At 47.4% G+C, this 22366-nt stretch overlaps 1 protein-coding gene across 2 annotated transcripts in view; it reads left to right on the plus strand.

Moving 5' to 3' along the window:
* Positions 1-22366, plus strand: part of COLGALT2 (collagen beta(1-O)galactosyltransferase 2) — a 71604-nt gene that overhangs the window by 37304 nt on the left and 11934 nt on the right. For both annotated transcript variants that reach the window (XM_035122594.2, XM_060276548.1), the window contains exons 2-7: positions 84-194; positions 897-1014; positions 2972-3106; positions 6973-7177; positions 13477-13596; positions 21000-21076. In XM_035122594.2, coding sequence (XP_034978485.2) covers positions 84-194; positions 897-1014; positions 2972-3106; positions 6973-7177; positions 13477-13596; positions 21000-21076 — 766 coding nt within the window. The remainder of the gene's footprint in view (positions 1-83; positions 195-896; positions 1015-2971; positions 3107-6972; positions 7178-13476; positions 13597-20999; positions 21077-22366) is intronic.

Here is a 22366-nt window from a genome sequence, read left to right on the forward strand (position 1 = left end):
CACATACCTCTTCAAGATTTTGTTTGACAGAAAGGTGGGGAATGTTTAGTAATACCTCTGCACATTCACTGTTCCTCCTTTAGGGTAGCCACTGACCACAATATTGACAACACAACAGAAATCCTGAGGGAGTGGCTGAAGAATGTACAAAAACTGTATCACTATGTGGAGTGGAGGCCCATGGGGGACCCTCAGTAAGTATTCGGATGCTGAGTTTTTCCAGTAAAATCATGTGTAACAAAGTTAAGCATATTCAGGGAAACAGCATGAAATGTTCTAATCCTTTCTAAAGCTATTCAAAAGCCTTCTCCACATACTTGTGATAGCAAATTCCAGAAGCAATTAAATTTGGCTAAATGCTATCTTTTTCAAAGCTGTGGAGGGAAAAGAGCTGTTGGGTGTGCCCCCCTTCCAAGTTCTATTTAATTCACAGCACTCATGTTGGGCAGGAAGTGTAGTGATGGTGTATGTTCCCCTATGTCCTGGGTACATACTCTAGGAATAAATTTGGAAAGCGTTTTCTTTGCTCTGAAACTCCCTTTCTTTACCCAGGGCTGCCTTAAGCATATCTGGCGCTGTGGTGCCGTGGTGTGAAGATCCCTCCGTTGCCCCCCCTTTCCCAGCGCAGCAGCCACTGCAGCATGGTGCCCCCTGGCAGCCTGGCGGCCTGGCGCATTGCGCCACCCAGCCTTGCCTTAGGGCTGGCCCTGTCTTTACCCTTACATTTTTGGAGCACCTAAGGTGACTGAGTGAATTTGCTTCCCCCCCCTTTTCAGTTTTTACTTAAAACACCAAAGTCAGGAGAGAAATAATACCCAGCAATCCTGCAGGAGCTACGCAACATTTAACATGACAAGAGGGCTGCATGTTTTCCCTTTTTGTTCTTTGTTTTGTAGGTCTTACGCGGAGGAAATTGGGCCCAAACACTGGCCAAACTCCAGGTTTACCCATGTGATGAAACTGAGGCAGACTGCTCTGAGAACTGCCAAGGAAAAGTGGTCTGACTACATCATGGTAAAATTAGAAATAAAGTTCTGGCTGGTTATGCTTCCTTCCTTTCCTTGATTTGCATGCTGGGCATTTCAGAGACGCATTCTGTTTCTGAGCTTTGTAAAGAAGGAAACTGGAAAAGTAAAATTGGTTGTATTACAATTTCCTCCCCAGATGTGCTGGGATATGCAAGGTAACGACTTACCTTCACTGACGTCGTGCCTCCGGTACCTGTCACCTGTAAACACTGTTTTGTAGGACTGTGAAAGGAGAAATAACTTTGGCCCAGATTCCTGCACATATTTCCACAAGTATTTGTGTGATCAAGATCATGTAAATCAGTGATGAGGAAGCTGTGTTCCACTAGGTGAAGGACTACAGCTCCCATCATCTCTAACCCCTGGCCATGCTCACTGGGGCCCATGGGGCTCATAAAGTCCCAACAACATCTGGAGGACCCAAAGTTCCACATGTGATGAGTGGATTCTCAGAACTTGTTTTGCCACCTACCACCAGAGCACTGTGTTTCTGTGTTCATACATACGCAACGAAAATTAATGCTCATCTAACTATATTTGCCTCATGTTAATGAATACTCTTGGCACCTCAATGGTTGACACACTGAGGCACCCATGAATGACTCCAGGGTGTTTTATATATTTAAACACTGCCCCTGTAGCTGAAAACCACCATGCTGATTTATACACCTCCAGGGGTGTTGCTAGCCGATTTGGCACCCGGGGCGTCAAAGCGGAGGCACCCCCCGGGGGCGGGGTGCCACTCTGCAGCGTTGTGATGTCACAATGTGCGGGCGTGACGCCCCTCGCTGGCACGCCCCTTGCCTCCGTCCAGGGAGAGCGCGCGTTGGCTGAGCAAGCCCCTGCAGCGCCTAGCAAGGTTTTCGCCGTGCAGCTGCCGGGACCAGCTTGGTCCCTCGGCCGACGCGCGCTCTCCCTTCCTGCTGTGGTGCGTGCTCTCCCTGGACGGAGGCCAGCGAGGGGTGTCACACCACCCACAAGCGTGATGCCACCTTGTGTGTGTTTTAGGGGGGCGTGTTTTGGGGGCGGGGCTGGCAGCCGTGGTGGCGCCCCTGGGATCGCGCCACTCGGGGCGGCCCGCCCCCACCGCCCCTATCTTCCTACGCCCCTGTACACCTCCCACTTTTCCAGTGGTTCAGCTTTGCCATGCAGTCAAGCTGGTGGCAAACGTATTGCTGTGCTTTCTTTTGGCCCACATCAGTGAGGCCAAGAGAGGGGTCGTCATCTGGACTGCCCAGGCTTGCACACCATGGAAGGTCACTGGTGCTGCTAACACAGCAATTTGACTTCACCCCAGAGGTGCACTTGGGTGTCTGTTGAGACAGACGGATGCCAACCAACCAGCAATTCCGCCTGCAAGCCCTCTTGCCTCTCCTTCCAAATGTGAGGTGGTTTGTTCTAGTTAAGCCCTTGCCCTCTAATGCAGGATTTGGAAGCCTCTGGCCCTCCAGATGATATTGGACTCCCACACCCATCAGCCTCAGTGAGCATAGGCAAAAGTCAGGGACGGTGGGAGTTGTAGTCAAACAACTTCCTGAGGGTTACAAATTTCTTTTCCCTGCTCTTCTGTCTCCACTGGGGACTACTTTGCTGGGCCCACTATGAAGTGCTTGTGGGTTTCTGTTCTTGTTCATTGTGTTTCACACATCCAGAGGCTCCATTTCAATTCAGCGATGCGAGTGCCTTACTAAATATCACCACTTTTTGGTATGTGCAAAGTAGTAGTTACAAAGTTGACCAATATTTGCTGTTGGCTTCAGTACAAGGTCAATGTTAGCTTAGTGTTGGTGGATATGTGATGGAAGCCTGCTTATTTTGTTCATTTTGCAACATTGCAAGAACTCAAGATAAGTAATGCTCTTAACCAAGTCTTGTTAGAGACACTCTTCAGATCCAGTCGCACAAAACCTCACATCCTTTTTTAAAAAAATCTCTTTTTCTAGTTCATAGATGCTGATAATTTTCTGACAAACCCAGAAGTTCTGAATCTCATGATAGCCGAAAATAAGACCATTGTGGCACCAATGCTTGAATCTCGTGCTCTCTACTCTAACTTCTGGTGTGGAATGACACCTCAGGCAAGAGATATTTCTTTACTGTTACTTACTTATACACCATCCAAATAGACAGAGCAAGTATATAAGAATGGCAAGGATACATGGGATGAATTAGTAAATGTGTAAGATATGTATCATGTGTATTATTGTATTGTGTGCATTCTTTGTTCTCTGCAGCTGGTATCAAGATGAGGGTGCTGTTAAGAGACAAATATCCCATGATCCCATGCAATGATTGTTGAAACCTTTTTTCCAGCCTCCATGCCTTCGATGGACACTACTTAGATGTTCCTATCTCCCTTGGGACCTAGAACAGGGGTCAGCAAACTTTTTCAGCAGGGGGCCGGTCCACTGTTCCTCAGACCTTGTGGGGGGCCGGACTATATTTTGGGGGAAAAAAGAATGATTTCCTATGTCCCACAAATATCCCAGAGATGCATTTTAAATAAAAGGACACATTCTACTCATGTAAAAACATGCTGATTCCCGGACCGTCCGCGGGCTGGATTTAGAATGCAATTGGGCCGCATCCGGCCGTAGTCCTGACCTAGAAGTTTGTATTTTCATAAATGGGAAATTTGGATTTTTTGGATTTCTGGCAGAAGCCTTCCATGCTCATTAGCATAGTAATTTATGATAGAGTTATTGTCATTTAAGTGTATCCTTGCAGTCCCTTCTGCCAAAATCAATCTGGTATCCAGTATATTCGGTGGAGAAAGGAAGCCTTTGAAAGAAAGTTTCTCGAAAAGGAATTGCATCTTGCAGGCTTCTCAAGATGAAACAAAACACTGTTTTTCCTCTGCCACTCCTCATTTGTCTTTTTTTTTTTGTAATGCAATTAGAGTCCAATGATTTCACTCCTGCCTTTTCCCCTCTGGGGAGGAATTGCTCACAGTCTGAGATCTGTGTGCAGCTGGAGCAGCCTGGTAGGTGCAGTTCTCTGGAGCTGATTACTCGGAATATACTCGGTAATGGTTTCTCAGCTAGCCTTGGTTTGCAGACTATTTGGGGTCCATATTTCTGACAAGTGGAAGCAACTCCCAGCAAATCCACAAGGAATTGTTGATAATAGTGAAAACCAAGGCAACAAAATAGCATGCACACCTTTATTCTGCATGAAAAGCTACTCTCTCAATGTGATTGTTTTAGCAACCTGGTGTTTGGAATGACCTTCAGATCTGCCTCTGTCTGTGTCATACTGTTCTCACACCTTGGCAGTGAGCTCTGGAGAGTAGTTTTTTCAGGGTGGACTCTTGGGCAGTTGTTTCCATCGCTGAAAGTTCTGGTGGCGTGGTTTGTGCAAAAAAACCCACCAAACCCCAATCTGTTTGAGCATGCTAAGAATAATTGCCCAGTTTGGGAGAATGTTTTCCAAACTGCCTTCAGAAGGCAGCCTGGATACTGCACACTTCAGTGGTTTGAACAGAAAGCTGCAAGGGCATTAATGCAATATGATGCATTATCCTAAGCTGGTGCTTCATTCCCACCAATACTACTTGGGTCCCTAAAGACAAGCACCCCAGAGAACACACCTATTCCTTAAAAGAGGGGAAAATAAGCCCAGCCAAAAGAGGCCCAATGCCATCCCCCAGACGGAACAAATAAATGATAATCACAGAACAAGCTCAGCATCAATGACACTTCCATTGTACGCAGTAGGATTACCTGACACTGAACACTCTACAGGAAATACTTGGACCAGCAAGTTTTAATGTCAATTTTTGAGAAAGGAGAGTGTACTGGATGACGTACGGTTCCTTTGAAACAGGCTGTTTATTTAACAAATGTATATGATGAGCAGATAGGAAGCAAGCACGAGGTCCTAGGACACCAGTATTCTGACAAGCTGCTCCTTCCAGTCAGAAACATATCTTGGCAAGCTCTCTCCCCCCCCAACTTTCAAGACAGAAAAAACTTGTTTGTTTGCAGAAAGCATCAATGCAAAACCCACCCAGAAAGAGCATCAGCTTAGACTAGCTGTTGTACAATTGTCCACTAGTAGGCCGAACAAACACACATTTAGCATAATTAAGGACCATATTTAAAATATAAATTTTCACAATCTAAGCTTCTTCTATGTCACTGGCCTATGGGAAACTGACTGGATTCTTTTTGTTATGGCAGTGTGTTCAACATCTGGACACAAGGTGAAGGGAATCTGAAAGATTTTTTTATCACTCAGGAAGGGATACCACAGATGGAACATCTTTAAATAACTTTTTACAGCTCCCTAGAACTCTCCTTGGGCTGTTTGGCTAGGACAAGGGGGCCTGAAATCACGGCGTAGTCTCATGCCTAGTAATTACAAGGGAGTACAAAATACTGGAGCTAAGGACTGGATAGGGGACACGGGTGGCACTGTAGTCTAAACTACTGAGCCTAGGGCTTACCGATCAGAAGGTCAGTAGTTCGAATCCCCGCGACGGGGTGAGCTCCCATTGCTCGGTCCCAGCTCCTGCCAACCTAGCAGTTCGAAAGCGGGAAGGTAAATGGCGTTTCCATGCGCTGCTCTTGTTTCGCCAGAAACAGCTTAGTCATGCTGGCCACATGACTCGGAAGCTGTACACTCCCTCGGCCAGACTGGACCTAACGGTCAGGGGTACCTTTACCTTTTAAGGACTAGATATATTTGATGTTTCTGTCTAGTCTTGAAACCACCTGCACTGGCTCCCAATCTTGTTTCTAGTCCCAATTCATGTTGTTGGTTTTTACTTTATAACACTTTAAATGGCTTAGGATCTGGATACCTCAATGGCTACCGGTACCTCCTCCTGCACAAATCTGCCTAGGCATTAAAATTCTCAACCAAATTTAGGGTTGCCACCTGTCCTGTATGATACAAGATTGTCCCATGTTCCAGTGGAAAATGCTACATCCTGTATTGATACAGTTTTGTCCTGTATTTCAGGTCCCCCCAAGTTTAGGGATCCTCTCCAAATGCATGTGTTTGAAAGGGTGTATGAAAGGTCATATATTTAAGCTCTGGGTAGCCAAGCACAGGCACATTTACAAATTCGTGTGTGTGTGTGTGTGTGTGTGCGCGTGTGTAGGGCAAATTCTAAAGGGGCCATCGTGTTATGCTGCAACATATTGGAATGAATTGATTTGAAGTCACTTCAGTACCAGATTGGGGGGGGGAATGACCCCAACCGCCCCACCCTGTCATGTATTTTGCCAGAACAAAGGTAGCATCCCTAACCAAACTCCCTCAGTTACATTTTTTTTATGATGTGAGGTGGAAATCTAAACAGGTCTGACATTATTGTACTCTCACCACCACATTGGAACAGGACAACTAAGATGCCAACTCTAATCTTTATCAGTGTCACATGAAGGCTGTTTTATTCTCTGGGGCTGTAGAAATTGTTTTGGTTGGCTGCATAGCTGCCAAGAGTTTTCCCTTTTCTCGCGAGGAAGCCTATTCAGCATAATGGAAAATCCCTTTAAAAAAGGGATAACTTGGCAGCTATGGTTGGCTGACTGAGTATTTTTTTGAGTGGGTTGTTGTAAGGTGGCCAAGAATTATTTTAAATGGTTTAAAATAAAACAGTTAGTATTGCTTAGCCTTAGATAGCTCCTTTTGTCTGACTTTTGAAAAGGTTGTTGTTGTTGTTGTTGTTGTTGTTGTGTCTTTCTTTTTATTGTATTAATTCATTTATTGATGTTTCTGTTTTTATATTTCTGCAAGCTGCTTTGGGGATTGTTTACACCTGAAAAGCGTTGCATAAAACAAGTTAACATCAACAGGTGCTGCAAGGTTTTTGTTAGGCGATTGGGTTTCTGGATCTGGCCAGTCCTACAGATTGTGTACCTTCAGACTGTGGGCTTTTGCTGCCAGCTGAAATGATTCTCGTTTTAATGAGCTTTGTACTATCATTTTATTCTAGGGCTACTACAAGAGAACACCAGATTATGCCCTGATCAGAGAGTGGAAGAGGACTGGTTGCTTTGCGGTCCCAATGGTTCACTCCACATTCCTGATTGACCTGAGAAAAGAGGCATCAGATAAACTGGTGTTTTACCCCCCACATGAGGACTATACCTGGACCTTTGATGACATCATTGTCTTTGCCTTCTCAAGTCGACAAGCAGGTAGACTTCAGAAGTAGCTATGGAATAACGGATTGGAGAATGCAATGAATCCAGGGAGGGTTTAGATTACCTATTTGTGACAACTCGAAGAGAAACTATTTATTACTATTTTAAAAACAAACACCCTGAACTCTAACAGTGTTTAGAGTGACAATGGTAGTACGCATGTGCTGTCTTTTGTACTCATGCATGAACACTAAGGGACCATGTGGGGTTCAGCCCGTCATTTCACAGGTTTAGCTAGTGGGTTTCACCTTGAACCATTAAGCAGGAGCATAATTGGCCTGTGTTAATTATGTGATCCTTAAACAAAGGAGCAAACAACTTACCGTATTTTTCCATGTGTAAGACGGATGGGGGGGGCTGGTGTTCGGTGAGCCCCACAAAAGGCTCAACAACTCAATATTTGTTTGTTTGTTTGTTTGTTTGTTTGTTTGTTTGTTTGTGGTTAAAAAGGGGGCTGTCTTATACATGGGGGTGTCTCATACACAGAAAAATACGGTATTTGTTTTAAAATCACTGCAGAGGAGGTTATATTAAACCAGCTCATTAGGGAGTGTTCTGGGCTAAACCTTTCCCCCTCATGTGCTAGTTTACTACATGCAGGTGTTTTGTTTTTTAATGAAGTTTGAAAATTAGGAGGGGGGGATGAGGGAGCATTAGAAGAAGTGACAGTGATACAGTCCAGAATTTTATCTCCTCATATTATGTAGATTCTTTGTAAATGAATAATGCAGGTGGAAAAATGCCTTCAGCAACATATACCAGTTCCATTTTTATTCTCGCTGAGAATAAAAGACATGTGCAATTACACAACCGGATTCCTGCTTGCCTCTGTTAAATGCTGGAAGGCTATTTATATATAACTGGGGAATAGGTTGACTTTGGCGAAGGGTGTTGTAGGCTTATGTCTTTGAACCCCAGCTCTTGGGGGGGTGTATTTGCTATTATCAATTGCATTCCAAAACCCTGTGACCCCACAGTTTCCTAGGGGAAATGTATAACCACAGGGGACAATAGCATGTTGGGTTTGGGGCTTGAATATGGCCACAACTTTATTGGTTTCACTAGAGAATGGTTTGATGTCATCCCCAGGATGTGTGTGAAACGGTTAAATGTAAAGCCAATGAGAACCCAGGGGGCGGAGTCCACAAGAGTATAAGAGGGGGGGGGGAGTTGAAAGGGAGATGAATTAGATGAGAGAAGATAAGAGATGAGAAGAGAGAGTTGTGGTTGTTGAGCTGAGGGGAGTCTGGGTTGGTTTGAGCTGTGTGAGAAAGTCAGTGACAGTCAGCATCTGAAAGGAATGGATAAGAACCTAGGCAGTTCTGGTTGGGAACTGGGAGGAGGTTGGTCAAGCCTCTGCTTAAAGACCTCCAAAGAAGGAGACTCCACCACACTCCTTGGCAGCAAATTCCACTGCCAAACAGCTCTTACTGTCAGGAAGTTCTTCCTAATGTTTAGGTGGAATCTTCTTTCTTGTAGTTTGAATCCATTGCTCCATGTCCGCTTCTCTGAGCAGCAGAAAACAACCTTTCACCCTCCTCTATATGGCATCCTCTAATATATTTGAAAACGGCTATCATATCACCCCTTAACCTTCTCTTCTCCAGGCTAAACATGCCCAGCTCCCTAAGCCGTTCCTCATAAGGCATCGTTTCCAGGCCTTTGATCACTTTGGTTGCCCTCCTCTGGACACATTCCAGCTTGTCAGTATCCTTCTTGAACTGTGGTGCCCAGAACTGGACACAGTACTCCAGGTGAGGTCTGACCAGAGCAGAATACAGTGGTACTATTACTTCCCTTGATCTAGATGCTATACTCCTATTGATGCAGCCCAGAATTGCATTGGCTTTTTTAGCTGCTGCATCACACTGTTGACTCATGTCAAGTTTGTGGTCTACTAGGACTCCTAGATCCTTTTCACATGTACTGCTCTCAACCCAGGTGTCACCCATCCTGTATTTGTGCCTTTCATTTTTTTTGCCCAAGTGTAGTACTTCACATTTCTCCCTGTTAAAATTAATCTTGTTTGCTTTGGCCCAGTTGTCTAATCTGTTATGGTCATTTTGAAGTGTGATCCTGTCCTCTGGGGTATTTGCCACCCCTCCCAATTTGGTGTCATCTACAAACTTGATCAGGATGCCCTCAAGCTGCTCGACAGTGGAATTGCTTCCAAGGAGTGTGGTGGAGTCTCCTTCTTTGGAGGTCTTTAAGCAGAGGCTTGACAGGCATATGTCAAGAATGCTTTGATGGTGTTTCCTGCTTGGCAGGGGGTTGGACTGGATGGCTCTTGTGGTCTCTTCCAACTCTAGGATTCTATGATTCTTTGAGAATGGTTTGGCGTAGGCACTGGGTAAAACTGTTGCTATTCCACTCCAGTCCATCTGCTGGGAGTGCATCTAAGGGTAAACCACAACCATGGCGGGAGGCCCTATCACTTATATCAAATAAGGATTCCCCCTGTGGGGCCCCCGTGGGAGGAGTGGTATGGCCCTAGGTGGGTGTCGGACAAAAGCCATCCTCCCAGACCCTTTTCTTAAGGGTAAGGAAGGGCAGGCAGAGGCTGCAATCTCCCCTCCATCAAAGATCTAGGTTTACTCAATGCCATACCACCTAAAAAAGTTGCAAAGGCCAAAGCACAAGAAAAAGCAAACAGATTGAGGGAAGGTCTGCAGGAGATCAACAAAAAAGGCAGGAAAGGCTTCCAGGCAGGCCACAATTCAACGACCCGTGGGAGCAGCCCCAAGCGTCCTCATTTGTCGGATCACTTGTGGGTCCAGGGTCTGGCCGCAACACCGCCCACCAGCGAGGGTGAGCGGACTTATAAAAGGTCTAATGTGTTATTGAATACCCTACAGAGATTAAAAGCAAGATGCTGCACACAGGCTTATGATCAAAGGCACAAGGGAAAAGGAAAGCGGGTAGAGAGGGAAAAGGAAAACAAAGCAAATTACTTGAAAGGAGATGATACTACTAAAGAGGATGGAAACTTTACCCTAAATATATGGAGCTATTGCTTTGAAATGATCATGGAAATAGTTTTACACTGGAAAGCAGGCCTGAGGCTGGGGAATGTGAGAGCCGGATGTGCAAGTAATTGATTAAATCACTGTCCAATCCCTTCACATCAATATATATTTTCATCCATTCCCCATAATGATACCTGGCAGTTGAACTGTGGTTTGGCAAGAATCGTAGTCAGCTGGGTGCCTTAGAAAACGGAGTTCATATCGGGGCCAATGCACAGCAGCCCTTTCCACAGGCCATCCCCACACTTCTCAAAGCAATACCTGGGGGTTCTGCTATTAATAATCTGTGCCGCTGTAGCTGTCTCAGCAGATTGTGTCTGCATGAAAATGTTCAGTTTTTGAGCTTGGATTCCCCTCTCCTGGAAAATCAAAACAAAGGGACTACTGGTGCAAGCAGGGGTGGGAAGGGTTGGTAAGAGCTGAAATTATCAGTTTTGAACTTCACATTGGAAGTCAGCTTTTGAGTAGCCTGAATTTCTGCTTCCTATTAGGGCTGCTATTCCTGATCTACAGCAGGCTCAAATGCCAACTAAAGAAGGGACATGCATGTTCAGGAGAGAATCACATGTGCACACACAATGGTTTCACTGTCTTAACTGGTGTGGCAAAAATAGCAACACAAGCTTCAGTTGTCTGTTCTCTTGGGTCTCATCCCAAGTGTCTCTGTCAAGGGGCCTGTGTTCCAGTGATGTGCTGAGCTGTATCCGGAGTCTGTTGCCTAATGACATTGGACTGAGTCCTGCACCTGGTGATGACATTCTGCATTGAGCCTGGTGTGCATTGGTAGTACAGCAGTTTCACATCTTGTTCTATTGAAGCAGATTCATATGTATGCAATAACCTTTTATTTCTTGTATATATTGCTAGTGATCTTTTCCTAAGCATTCTTAATCTTCTCACATATCCACCAAACAGGAATACAGTCTGCAATTTTCTCCCCACATTATTACTATTAAAATTTTCTTTTTTCACAAGGGGAGAAAGCTACCTATGTAGGAAGTAAATATTTCTTTCCACAATTCATCTGAGCACAGGCCTCTTGAGAGAGAGCACTTGTTCTCCTCTAATAAATGATTAAAACTCCCACCCTCCTCCTCTTTTATGGTGTCCTTTTGATAATATTATTTTCTTTTTCTGTCAATTTTTATTAAGTTTTACAACATATCTAATCATCAAAATGCAAAAAGGAGAAAACATTTCCTCAACCCCCCCCCCCAACTTCCCTCAACTTCCCTTTCTGGTTTTTCCCAATATTGGCTTCCCCTGCTTTCTTTCTTATACTTCCATATGAATTCTCTATATAATTTATGTATTAATTATTGTTATCTTTTATCACTTAAACATCACCTTTATAGGTTTTATACTTATTTTTGTCAATTGTAAATGTTTACTGAAACCCTGCTGGTGAGTCTATTTCTTTACACTGTTTGTGTAGATACAACATACAGTGGTGCCTCGCTAGACAAAATTAATTCGTTCCATGGGTCTTTTCTTATAGCGAAAAATTCGTCTAGCAAATCCTATAGGAATGCACTGAATTTTTTTAACTTTTTTTCTGCCCATAGGAACACATTAATTGAATTTCAATGCATTCCTATGGGAAACCGTGATTCGCTAGACGAATTTTTCGTAAAACGCATTTGTCTAGCGAGTCAACCTACGCTCGAAAAATCCTTTCGTTAAGCGGAAATTTCATTAAGCAGGGCATTCGTTAAGCGAGGCACCACTGTAAATGATTCCCATTCTTTTTTAAATTCGCTATTATCTCTGAGTTTTTCTGTTAATTTTGCCATTTCAGCGCATTCCATTAGTTTTTGTATCCATTCTTCCTTGGTTGGTATTTTTTCACTTTTCCATCTTTGGGCTAGTACAGGGCTAGGCAAACTAAGGCCCAGGGGCTGGATGTGGCCCTCCAGGCTCGTAAATCTGGCCTGTGAACTCTGCTGCCTGCTTGGTCAGTCGCCACTTGCTGCGGAAGCCTCGCTGCATGGGGACTGACTTCTGTGACGCTGGCTTCTGGGCGAGCAGTGATGCTGGCGCGGTTTCAGAAGCTCCTGCAGCCAATCCAAAGCCTTGCCCCCCGTGGCTGAGGCAAGCTTGGCATGGCCATGGACGGAGAGGCCGGCGGAGGGCAAGCAGTGCGCTGTCTGGAGGGCAAGCAGTGCGCTGTCTGCCCGGCGCTCCACATGTGTGGCCTGCCCACCGACCTGACCTTGGGCGGTGGGCCGCAGCGCATGGCGCATGCTGCCTGGGAGCTCTGTGGGGATGGGCCGCTCGTCAACAACGCTGGTGAGAGGGCGGCACTGAGATGTGCTTCTGAGTGCATGCAGAGTGCATTCCTCTTCCAGGTCCGGAGGCAGCTGTGGGACCGGCTTGCAGGGTATTTATATTTTTCAAAATATAGTCCAGCCCCCCACGGTCTGAGGGATAAAGTTTGCTAGCCCCTGGGCTAGTAGCATCCTAGCCACAGTCATAGCTTACATAAATAATTTCTTCTTTTCTGTCGGCAGTTCTTGACCTGAAATGCCTAATAAAAAGGCTTCTGGTCTTTAAATAAAAGTTAATATAAACATTTTCTTGATATCATTATAAATCATATTCCAATAATTTTTTATCAATTTACAGCTCCACCACATATGGAAAAAGTACCTTCATTTTCTTTACATTTCCAACATTTGTTGGAACCTGTTTTATACATTTTTGCTATTTTTTCAGGTGTGATATACCATCTGTACATCATTTTCATATAATTTTCTTTTAATAATATACAATCAGTAAATTTCAAATTCACTGTCCACAATTTTCCTCATTCTTCCATTTGTATATTTTCATGATGATCTTTTCGATCATTTAATTCTTTTCAGCATTATTCCTGTATAGACATTGCTATAACTCCCTTTTAGTTCATTTTAGTTCTTCCCATCAAATGCAAAGCTGCCTCTCTCCCCCCCCCCGCCCTTTAACTCACATTTTGTATCTAAATTATAGCTGATAGGTAGGAGTCTGCCTTTGGAATTAATGCTCAGTGCCTTGTGAAAACAATAGATACTGCTGGCTCCCTTCCCCCATGGCTCCCAGTCCTGTCAATCAACTAAATGGGACGGGACATGCAGCGTCCTGTATTGTACTGATTAGGAGGGATTAATTTGAGTCAGGCTGTCGCTCTGCCTGCAGGACCAATCCAAACTACAATCTGAAAGATGTCAAGGGGAACAGAGTCCCCTGGCAAGACCTGCTCATGTCTCCCCCCCCCCTCCTTATCCCTAGGCATTCAGATGTACATCTGCAACAGAGAACACTATGGCTTCCTGCCTGTGCCCTTGAAACCTCACCAGACACTGGAGGAAGAGGCTGACAATGTTGTTCATGTTCTGACTGAGGCAATGAGTAAGTAAAAGCACACTTTGCAACACTGTCAAGAGACGCTTCCCGCTGCCATTTTGCCTTATGGTATTTAAGGTACCTCTGCTGTCGGAGTGAAGCAACTTGACTAAGCTGTGAGCCTCCACTGCCAAGAAAGAGCTAGGAGGCCAAGCACTGAGACAAGATCATCATAGAGTCTGTGTTCCTTAATTCTGAAGAGGAAGAATTTTTTATTTTAATAACGTTAGGATTTTAATTGCTGTCTTTGTTTTCAAACAATATTTTAAAACTTATAAATGTAGGACAGTTGTAGACAGTGCGCTCCAGAGAAGCGGACACGGAGCAATGGATTCAAACTACAAGAAAGAAGATTCCACCTAAACATTAGGAAGAACTTCCTGACAGTAAGAGCTGTTCGACAGTGGAATTTGCTGCCAAGAAGTGTGGTGGAGTCTCCTTCTTTGGAAGTCTTTAAGCAGAGGCTTGACAGGCATATGTCAAGAATGCTTTGATGGTGTTTCCTACTTGGCAGGGGGTTGGACTGGATGGCCCTTGTGGTCTCTTCCAACTCTATGATTCTATGATTCATACATGCAATCAATTCAAATCCAAGACAGGTACCAGCAGGGACAAATTTTAAGAAGACTTTTTGAAAAGAGGAAAGCCTTTAGCAGGCACCAAAGAGATAACAAGGAAGTAGCTACCTGTCTGATATGCAATGTGAGGGAGTTCACATTGTGGGGATGAAACAATCTTTTCTGTATCCTTGTTCCAGCTTTGTACACCATTATCAATACCCTGAACCTAGTCTGGTAAGCAACTGGCTTTCTGACCTGGGCTCAGTGCTGTGGACTTAGGTGCTCCCCCAGCACAAGTTTTCCTTGCCCTCACTTCCAAAAAGTAGAGTCTGCATCCCTGCTAACCGTGGTTAATGCTAATTAGGGCTGAAGCCACAACTAAAACCAAAATTTTGAAGTGTACTGTATATGCAAATCCCAGTTATGAGGGAATTCCATTAGTATTAACTAGCAATGCTGCCAAATTTTAGAATTAGGGCTTTGAGGTCCCTCAGTATAGCGATATGTGCCATACTGATATTGTGAGGGACAGGGGATATCGCGAAGTCCCTCCCCTCCTGAGTTCAAGCCCGTCCCCGAGCAAAGGGGAAAGCAGGGAGAGTTCCGATTCCAGTGGGGAAGCAGGAAGTCGTGTCCGAGGCTCAGGCAAGGTAGAGGAGCCAGGGTCCCAGGTGGGACAGGAAGGGGCAAGCAAGGGGGGAAGACCCATCCCTCCAACTCCAGAATTACGCAGGAAGAGGAGGGGCAAGAGGATGGGTCTGCCAAAGCTTTTGTGTTGGAGAAAGACGCGCCAAAAGCCATTAGGAGGTTCTGAAACAGACTGACAACATCGCTCCGTGTAAATAGCAATGACTTGAGCACTGTAAATACGCAGCACCAATAAAAGAATAAAATGCAGAGCTGCGTAGCGTCGTTACTCTGAAGTAGTCCACTCCGGCCACTGTGACAGCAACCTCCTAATCATTTTTGGGCTACTTCGGAGTTGCCGGGATGAGCGTGTCCGAGGCGGAGAAGTGGCGGCAGATCGCTGAGCAAGCCCAGCTAGAACTGCAACAGCTGTCGCTGCAGGCGCAGGGAGAATTGAAGGCAGCTAAAGAGGAGACTAAGAAGGTCCAGGACGACCGGCTACAACTTGCGGAACAGGTGAGAGAGCTCCAGGAAAAAGAGCAGCATTTAAGGGCGGTGGCGGTAGACCTCCAAAACAAGCTGGATGCAGAGAAAAACAAGGCGGGAGGGGCTCCCCAAGTCCAAGTGCTGCCAGGAAGGAGAGCAGGGACCCTTGTAAGCAAGTTCAATGGAGACCCGAAGGAGTTTCAGGGCTTTGAGACTGAGATCGTGTATGCTCTTGAGCTGCACCAGAATGAGTTCCCCGATGATGAGCACAGAGTAGCGTTTATTGTGGAACATCTCACCGGAGCAGCCAGGGAGTGGCTAAGACCATTAATCGCAACCAAGAATCCTTGCATGAAAAATGTCCAACAATTTCTAGAAGGTTTGAGGACGATGTATTCGTCCGATAGTCATTTGGACCAGACTAAGGAGGAACTGCATAATTTACGCCAAGGAAATATGACAGTTCGCGCATATTGGGCGAAATTCACCATGCTGGTGCACAGACTGGGGTGGGTTTTGGATTCGCCTCCCATGCAAGCTGCGTTTTACTTGGGTTTGAGCGAGGAGGTGAAGGATGAACTCTCGAGAGGTCCAAAGCCCAGTACTATGGATCAGCTGAGCAAAGCAGCTCTGGCGGTGGGGGTGAGGCAGGAATCCCGGTGGAACGACAAGCAAGCGACGCGCGCAAAGCGGGCTTGGTTCCCACGGTCGCAGGAGAAGCCACTCCCTCAACAACCCTTTCAGGCCACGCCTGGAGCCAGCCAGGACCAGGAGCCCATGCAGATTGATAGCGCGCGCGCGCGGGCTTTTCAAACCCCAGCGGCGCCAAGGCGCAAGGAGGGAAGGGGCGGGAATTGCTTTCTCTGCAACTCACCCCAGCATCTCGTCAGAGACTGCCCACATCGCAGGGAGTGGCAAGGAAAGGCGGGAACGGTGGTGCCCTCCCCCACTGACGCAGCACCACAGCAGGGAAACGGGAAAGCCTGGCTGCAGGAGACAAGGGGCAGCAGCCAGGCACAGTCAGCAGACAACAGCCCCAGCCCGCCCACCCGCACAGAGAGGTGCAGAGCCAGCCCACCCCTCCCAGAGCAGGAGTGGTTCTAGAAGTGACGCTAACGCTCCCAAATGGCTATCCCCTGACGGTCCTCGCCTTAATTGACAGTGGGGCGTCCGCCAACTTCTTCTCGAGAAGCTTTGCAGAAGAGCACCAAATCCAGCTTTTGCAGTTGGATTTTCCTCTGCACGTAGCAACCATTGACGGCAGGGAGCTGCTGGGCGGGGCCATCACACATCAAACCCCCCCCATGAGAATGACGGTGGGAAGGCACTCAGAGACACTGGCGTTCAACGTCACCACCATCTCAGACCCCCCCATCGTCTTGGGCATGAGCTGGCTGGCGCGCCACGACCCCTCCATCAGTTGGCACCAGAGGTGCATCACGTTTGGGTCAGACTTTTGTCTGGAACATTGCATGCAGCACCAACCAGGGGAGGGGCCTCCGATAGCCACGGTGGCCACCATGCATATCGAAGGGGGTGAGGCAATACCCAAGCAGTACTGGGACCTGCAGGAGGTCTTCAGCGAAGCGGAGTCCGACCACCTACCCCCGCACAGGCCTTTTGACTGCCAGATCAACCTGGTGCCAGGGGCGACGATACCCCCAGCCAAGCTGTACGCCATGTCAGACCAGGAGCTGGAGGATCTGCGCGCTTTCATCGACAAGAACCTCAAGCGGGGGTTCATAAGGGAAAGCAAGGCAGCAGGGGGCAGCCCGGTCTTCTGGGTGGACAAGAAAGACACGCAACAGCGCCGTCTTGTGGTGGACTTTAGACGGCTGAATTCGGTGACAGAGCCCGTGGCTTTCCCCATGCCCAGAGTGGATGATCTCCTGACAGCGGCACGCAGGGGCAAGATTTTCACCAAGCTGGACCTAAGGGGGGCGTACAACTTGATCAGGATCCGGGAAGGAGATGAATGGAAAACCACGATGTTCACGCCTCTGGGCTCTTTTGAATATCTGGTGATGCCCTTCGGTTTGCAAGGGGGCTCAGCATGCTTCCAGGCCTTCATGCACCACGTCCTGGGGTCCCTCCTCTTCAGGAAATGCTTGGTCTTCCTAGATGACATCCTTATCTACTCGAATGACCCAGTGCAGCATGTGAAAGATGTCAGAGAGGTGTTGCAACGCCTGAAGGAGAACCACCTGTATGTGAAGCTGGAGAAGTGCAAGTTTCACACCAAAGAGGTGGACTTCCTGGGCTACAAGCTGTCAGACAAGGGGCTGGCGATGGACAAGGACAAGGTGCAGGCCATCCTGGACTGGCACAGCCCCAGGACGCGCAAAGATGCCCAACGCCTACTAGGCTTCGCTAACTTCTACAGGAAGTTCATCAAGAACTTCTCTCGCGTTACGGCTCCCATCACGGACTGCCTGAGAGGCAAGCAGAAGTTCAAGTGGACACCAGAGGCGCAAGCAGCGTTCGAAAGCCTCAAGAGAGTGTTCGCCTCAGACCAAAACCTGTTCCATGTGGTGCAGGACGCGCCCCTACGCATTGAGACTGATGCTTCTGAAAAAGCTGTGGGCGCAATTTTGTTGCAACTGGACGCCAACAGGGAGTGGAGACCCTGTGCCTTCTTCTCCAGGAAGCTGACACAGCCTGAACGCAACTACACAGTGTTTGATAGGGAACTTCTTGCGATCTACGCTGCGTTCCAGCACTGGCGACACTTCCTGGTGGGCGCGAAGCACCCCATCCAGGTGTGCACAGACCACAAGAACCTGGAGTTCTGGAGAACTGCCAGGGTGCTCAACCAGCGGCAGATACGGTGGGCAGAGTTCTTCTCGAACTTCAACTTCTCCATCCACTACATCCCGGGGGAGCAGAATGTCAGGGCGGATGCCCTCTCCCGCAAGCCAGAGTACATGGAGGAGGAGGCGCCACCAGCCCCAAGGCACATTTTCCCCCCGTCGGCATGGTCCTGCGGAGCAGCTGTGGTGAGCGAGGCAGAACTCACAGCACTGACGGCAGCGGATGAATTTGCCAACCGCATCTTCAGAGAACTGAGAGGGGGGAGGGAGCAGGCAAAAGACTTTGCAGAACGCAGAGGGCTGCTTTTCTACAAGGGTGCGCTGTACCTACCCACCACCCAGCTTCGACGTACGGTCCTCAAGCAGATGCACGACAACCCTACAGCGGGGCATTTTGGAAGGGACAAAACCGCTCACCTAGTCATGAGACACTTCTGGTGGCCAGGGGTGCGGGAAGATGTTCGAGACTATGTAAGGGGCTGTACCACCTGCCAGCGGGCGAAGGTGGTCAGAGCAGCGCCACCAGGGTTGCTGGAGCCCTTAGCCACACCACACAGGCCGTGGGAAGTGGTGTCCATGGACTTCATCACAGATCTGCCTTCGTCCAGGGGTAAGACTGCAGTGTTGGTGGTGGTGGACCTTATGTCCAAAATGTGTCACTTTATACCGTGTGCCAGGGCAGTCTCGGCAGAAGAGACAGCCAAACTGTTTGTTGATCACATTTTCAGACTGCATGGATTACCTTTAAGGGTTATTTCGGATCGTGGCCGCCAATTTGTTTCCAGGTTCTGGCGGCGGCTCATGAACCTCCTGCAGGTGGAGGTCAGCTTGTCGACGGCTAGACACCCGCAGACCAACGGACAAGCGGAGAGGGTCAACGCCATTCTGCAGCAGTACCTGAGATGCTACGTCAGCCAGCGGCAAACGGACTGGGTGGATCGCTTGCCACTAGCAGAATTTGCCTACAACAATGCAGTGCACGTCTCCACAGGGGTGTCGCCCTTTAAGGCCAATTACGGGCGCGACCTCAGATCTTTCCCAGAGAGGGAGAGGGAGGAGGAGGAGGAGGAGGGCCCACAGGCTGAGGATTGGGCAGAGGAACTGGAGACGGTGCACCAGCAGCTCAGAGAACACTTGGAGAGGGCCAAGGAAGCGTACAAAAAGGGGGCAGATCGCCACAGGCGACAAGGGGAGGTCATCAGGGTGGGGGACAAGGTGTGGTTGTCCTCGGAGGGCCTTCCCACCAGAGGGAGGTGCAAAAAGCTGGCACCCAAAAGGCTGGGCCCCTTCACGGTCACGCAACAGGTAAACCCGGTGGCATACAGGCTGGCACTACCAGAGGACATGAGGGTGCATCCAGTGTTTCATAGATCGCTGCTGTCGCCGTACAGGGAAAGCAGCAGGCTCCGAGACAGCGAACAAACCCCCGAGGGAGGGGGGGAGAGGGAAGGCAGGGAGCAACTCAATGAGGCCACGGCCATCCTGGATTCAAGGTGGGGGGTGGGGGGACTGGAGTACCTCATGGCATGGGAGGATGCTCCACCGTCCCAGAATGAATGGGTCCCAGCCACTCAGATACAGGAGGAATTCTTGGTGGAAGAATTTCACGCCCTCTTTCCCCACAGACCCAAGCCCTGGCACATGGAAAGGGAGGGGGAGGAGGAGGAGGCACGGGAGAGCAGCTCACCATGGCGCTGGGAAGCGGAGTTTGAGGAACCAGAGGATGAGGTATGGGTGTCACCGAGATCCACCCAGTCAGAGGAAGGAGCAGATTGGCAGAACGTTTTTACCCCCACCAGCTCTGACGCCACGGACTTTTTGGGATTCCCGTCCGCCCAGGCGGAAGGGGGGGGCTCGCAGGACTGGGGGGAGGTATTCACACCAACGGGCTCGGAGAGCACTGAGTTCTTAGGCTTCCAGTCGTCACCGACACATGGGGGGGGCCTGGGGAGGGGTGAAGGAGAGCTTGGGAGGGGGGTGGATGTGAGGGACAGGGGATATCGCGAAGTCCCTCCCCTCCTGAGTTCAAGCCCGTCCCCGAGCAAAGGGGAAAGCAGGGAGAGTTCCGATTCCAGTGGGGAAGCAGGAAGTCGTGTCCGAGGCTCAGGCAAGGTAGAGGAGCCAGGGTCCCAGGTGGGACAGGAAGGGGCAAGCAAGGGGGGAAGACCCATCCCTCCAACTCCAGAATTACGCAGGAAGAGGAGGGGCAAGAGGATGGGTCTGCCAAAGCTTTTGTGTTGGAGAAAGACGCGCCAAAAGCCATTAGGAGGTTCTGAAACAGACTGACAACATCGCTCCGTGTAAATAGCAATGACTTGAGCACTGTAAATACGCAGCACCAATAAAAGAATAAAATGCAGAGCTGCGTAGCGTCGTTACTCTGAAGTAGTCCACTCCGGCCACTGTGACAGATATGGTACCAAATTGTATCAGATTCATTTTTTAGGATACCAGAACTGAACATTAGGAATCTGCCCAGCCAGAATATCCTTCAAAAGTAGTTCAGATGCTCCATCTGCATTCCAGATACAGTCCAGGTTTGCATCAAGATATTCCAGTGCAGAGAGAACCAAGTGGTACTTTGCTTTTGTAACAAAGCACACCTGTGTTTTATTATTGGTAAGCTTTTGGTCTTTTAAATATATGCAATAAGCAGTAGCATACTGTGACTGTCACCCTAAAGGTAAAGGGACCCCTGACCGTTAGGTCCAGTCGTGACCGACTCTGGGGTTGCGGTGCTCATCTCGTGTTATTGGCTGAGGGAGCCAGGTCATGTGGCCAGCATGACAAAGCCGCTTCTGGAGAACCAGACTGTCACCCTAAAGACACTTAAATAGAGGAGCAAGACTAAATAAATAAGTTGCCCCCCACAATGAGAAGTGAGCGAACTTTCTTCACCTGTTTTGATTGTTCTCATCCCTTCCAGTTGACCGTCCTCCAGTTGAGCCTTCAGAGCAGGTCACAGTTCCTCCAAAGCACCCAGACAAGATGGGATTTGATGAGGTAACAGGAAAATGTCTGCTTTAGCATGCCAACTTCTGTGGGAGTGGAAAGGGACAGGGCAAAATCCAATAAGCGGTTCAGTTATGGCAGACTATAGTCTGATCTGTACTGTATTATTATTAAAGATTTTCTTGATTTACAAAAATATGTGCAATGCCTCTCGTAACGTTTTTACAAATCAGTTTCATTTGTTGAGACATTGGGAAGAAAAGAGGTAGATGGGGTCGGGTGGGTGGCGATGGGGTCGGGTGGCGATGTTTCTATTTTGTTTAGTATATGTGGGGTTTTTTTGTCAGCGTCACTTGTGTAGGTTCTCTGCTGTTCACTTGTGTTCCTTTGATGGTGAGAGATGTTGGGGTTGGCCTAGGATATGGTTGTTCATTTGTGGTTAGCTGTGGTGGTCTTTGTTTCGTGTGTGAGTGGGGTGGGTGAGTGTTTTGGGTCAGGTTAACCATATTGATTCGTATGCTGTTGGTAGACTTTTGTCGTTGTCTTGTTGGGCTGGGTATGTGATAAAGGGGAGCCATACTGGGGTGAACTGATCTGTATAATTATATATATTTATTTATACCCCTCCTTTTTCCCTGATGGAACTCAAGGAGGCTTACAAATAAAAACAAGGATTGCTAAAATCATAGGCGAGGAAATAATTAAAACCAATTGAACACTGATTCTTATTTTTTTGCATATTTCCATGGTATTATATTTGTTCTTCAATCTGTCATTACTGTGCAACATTTTAGTTGGTCGTAATAAAACATTTACCCTACTTGGGCTTCGGGACTTCTTTTATAGTGGAGACAATTGCTGCTACTTAAGCTTTTTGTATGTTTTTTCTCTGGTTGTGTGTGTGTTTGTGTTTTAAAGCACAGTGCCTATTCTTTCAACTATGGCCTGGGGTACTCCATGTGAAAATAAGATGTTGAATGTCTTTTTCTTTCTCCTTGGGAAGATGGCAGTTAATACTGAATACAGTTTTCTATAAATAATAATAATAATAATAATAAATAATAATAATAATAAATTTTTATTTATACCCCCCCTTCCCAAGTCAAAACCAAGCTCAGGGCGGCTAACACCAATAAAATTACAATAAGACATAAAAAAAGAAAACAATTAATTAAAATACAGATTAAAATACAATATTAAAATGTAAAATGTAAAATGCAGCCTCATTTTAAGTAGTCCATAAATCAAAATCATGAGGGAGGAAAACACAGGGGTCAGACTGAATCCAACCCAAAGGCCAGGCGGAACAGCTCTGTCTGCAGGCCCTGTGGAAAGATGTCA

This window comes from Zootoca vivipara, chromosome 7 (genome assembly GCF_963506605.1).
Source record: "Zootoca vivipara chromosome 7, rZooViv1.1, whole genome shotgun sequence".
In the NCBI taxonomy this organism is placed as follows: domain Eukaryota; kingdom Metazoa; phylum Chordata; class Lepidosauria; order Squamata; family Lacertidae; genus Zootoca; species Zootoca vivipara.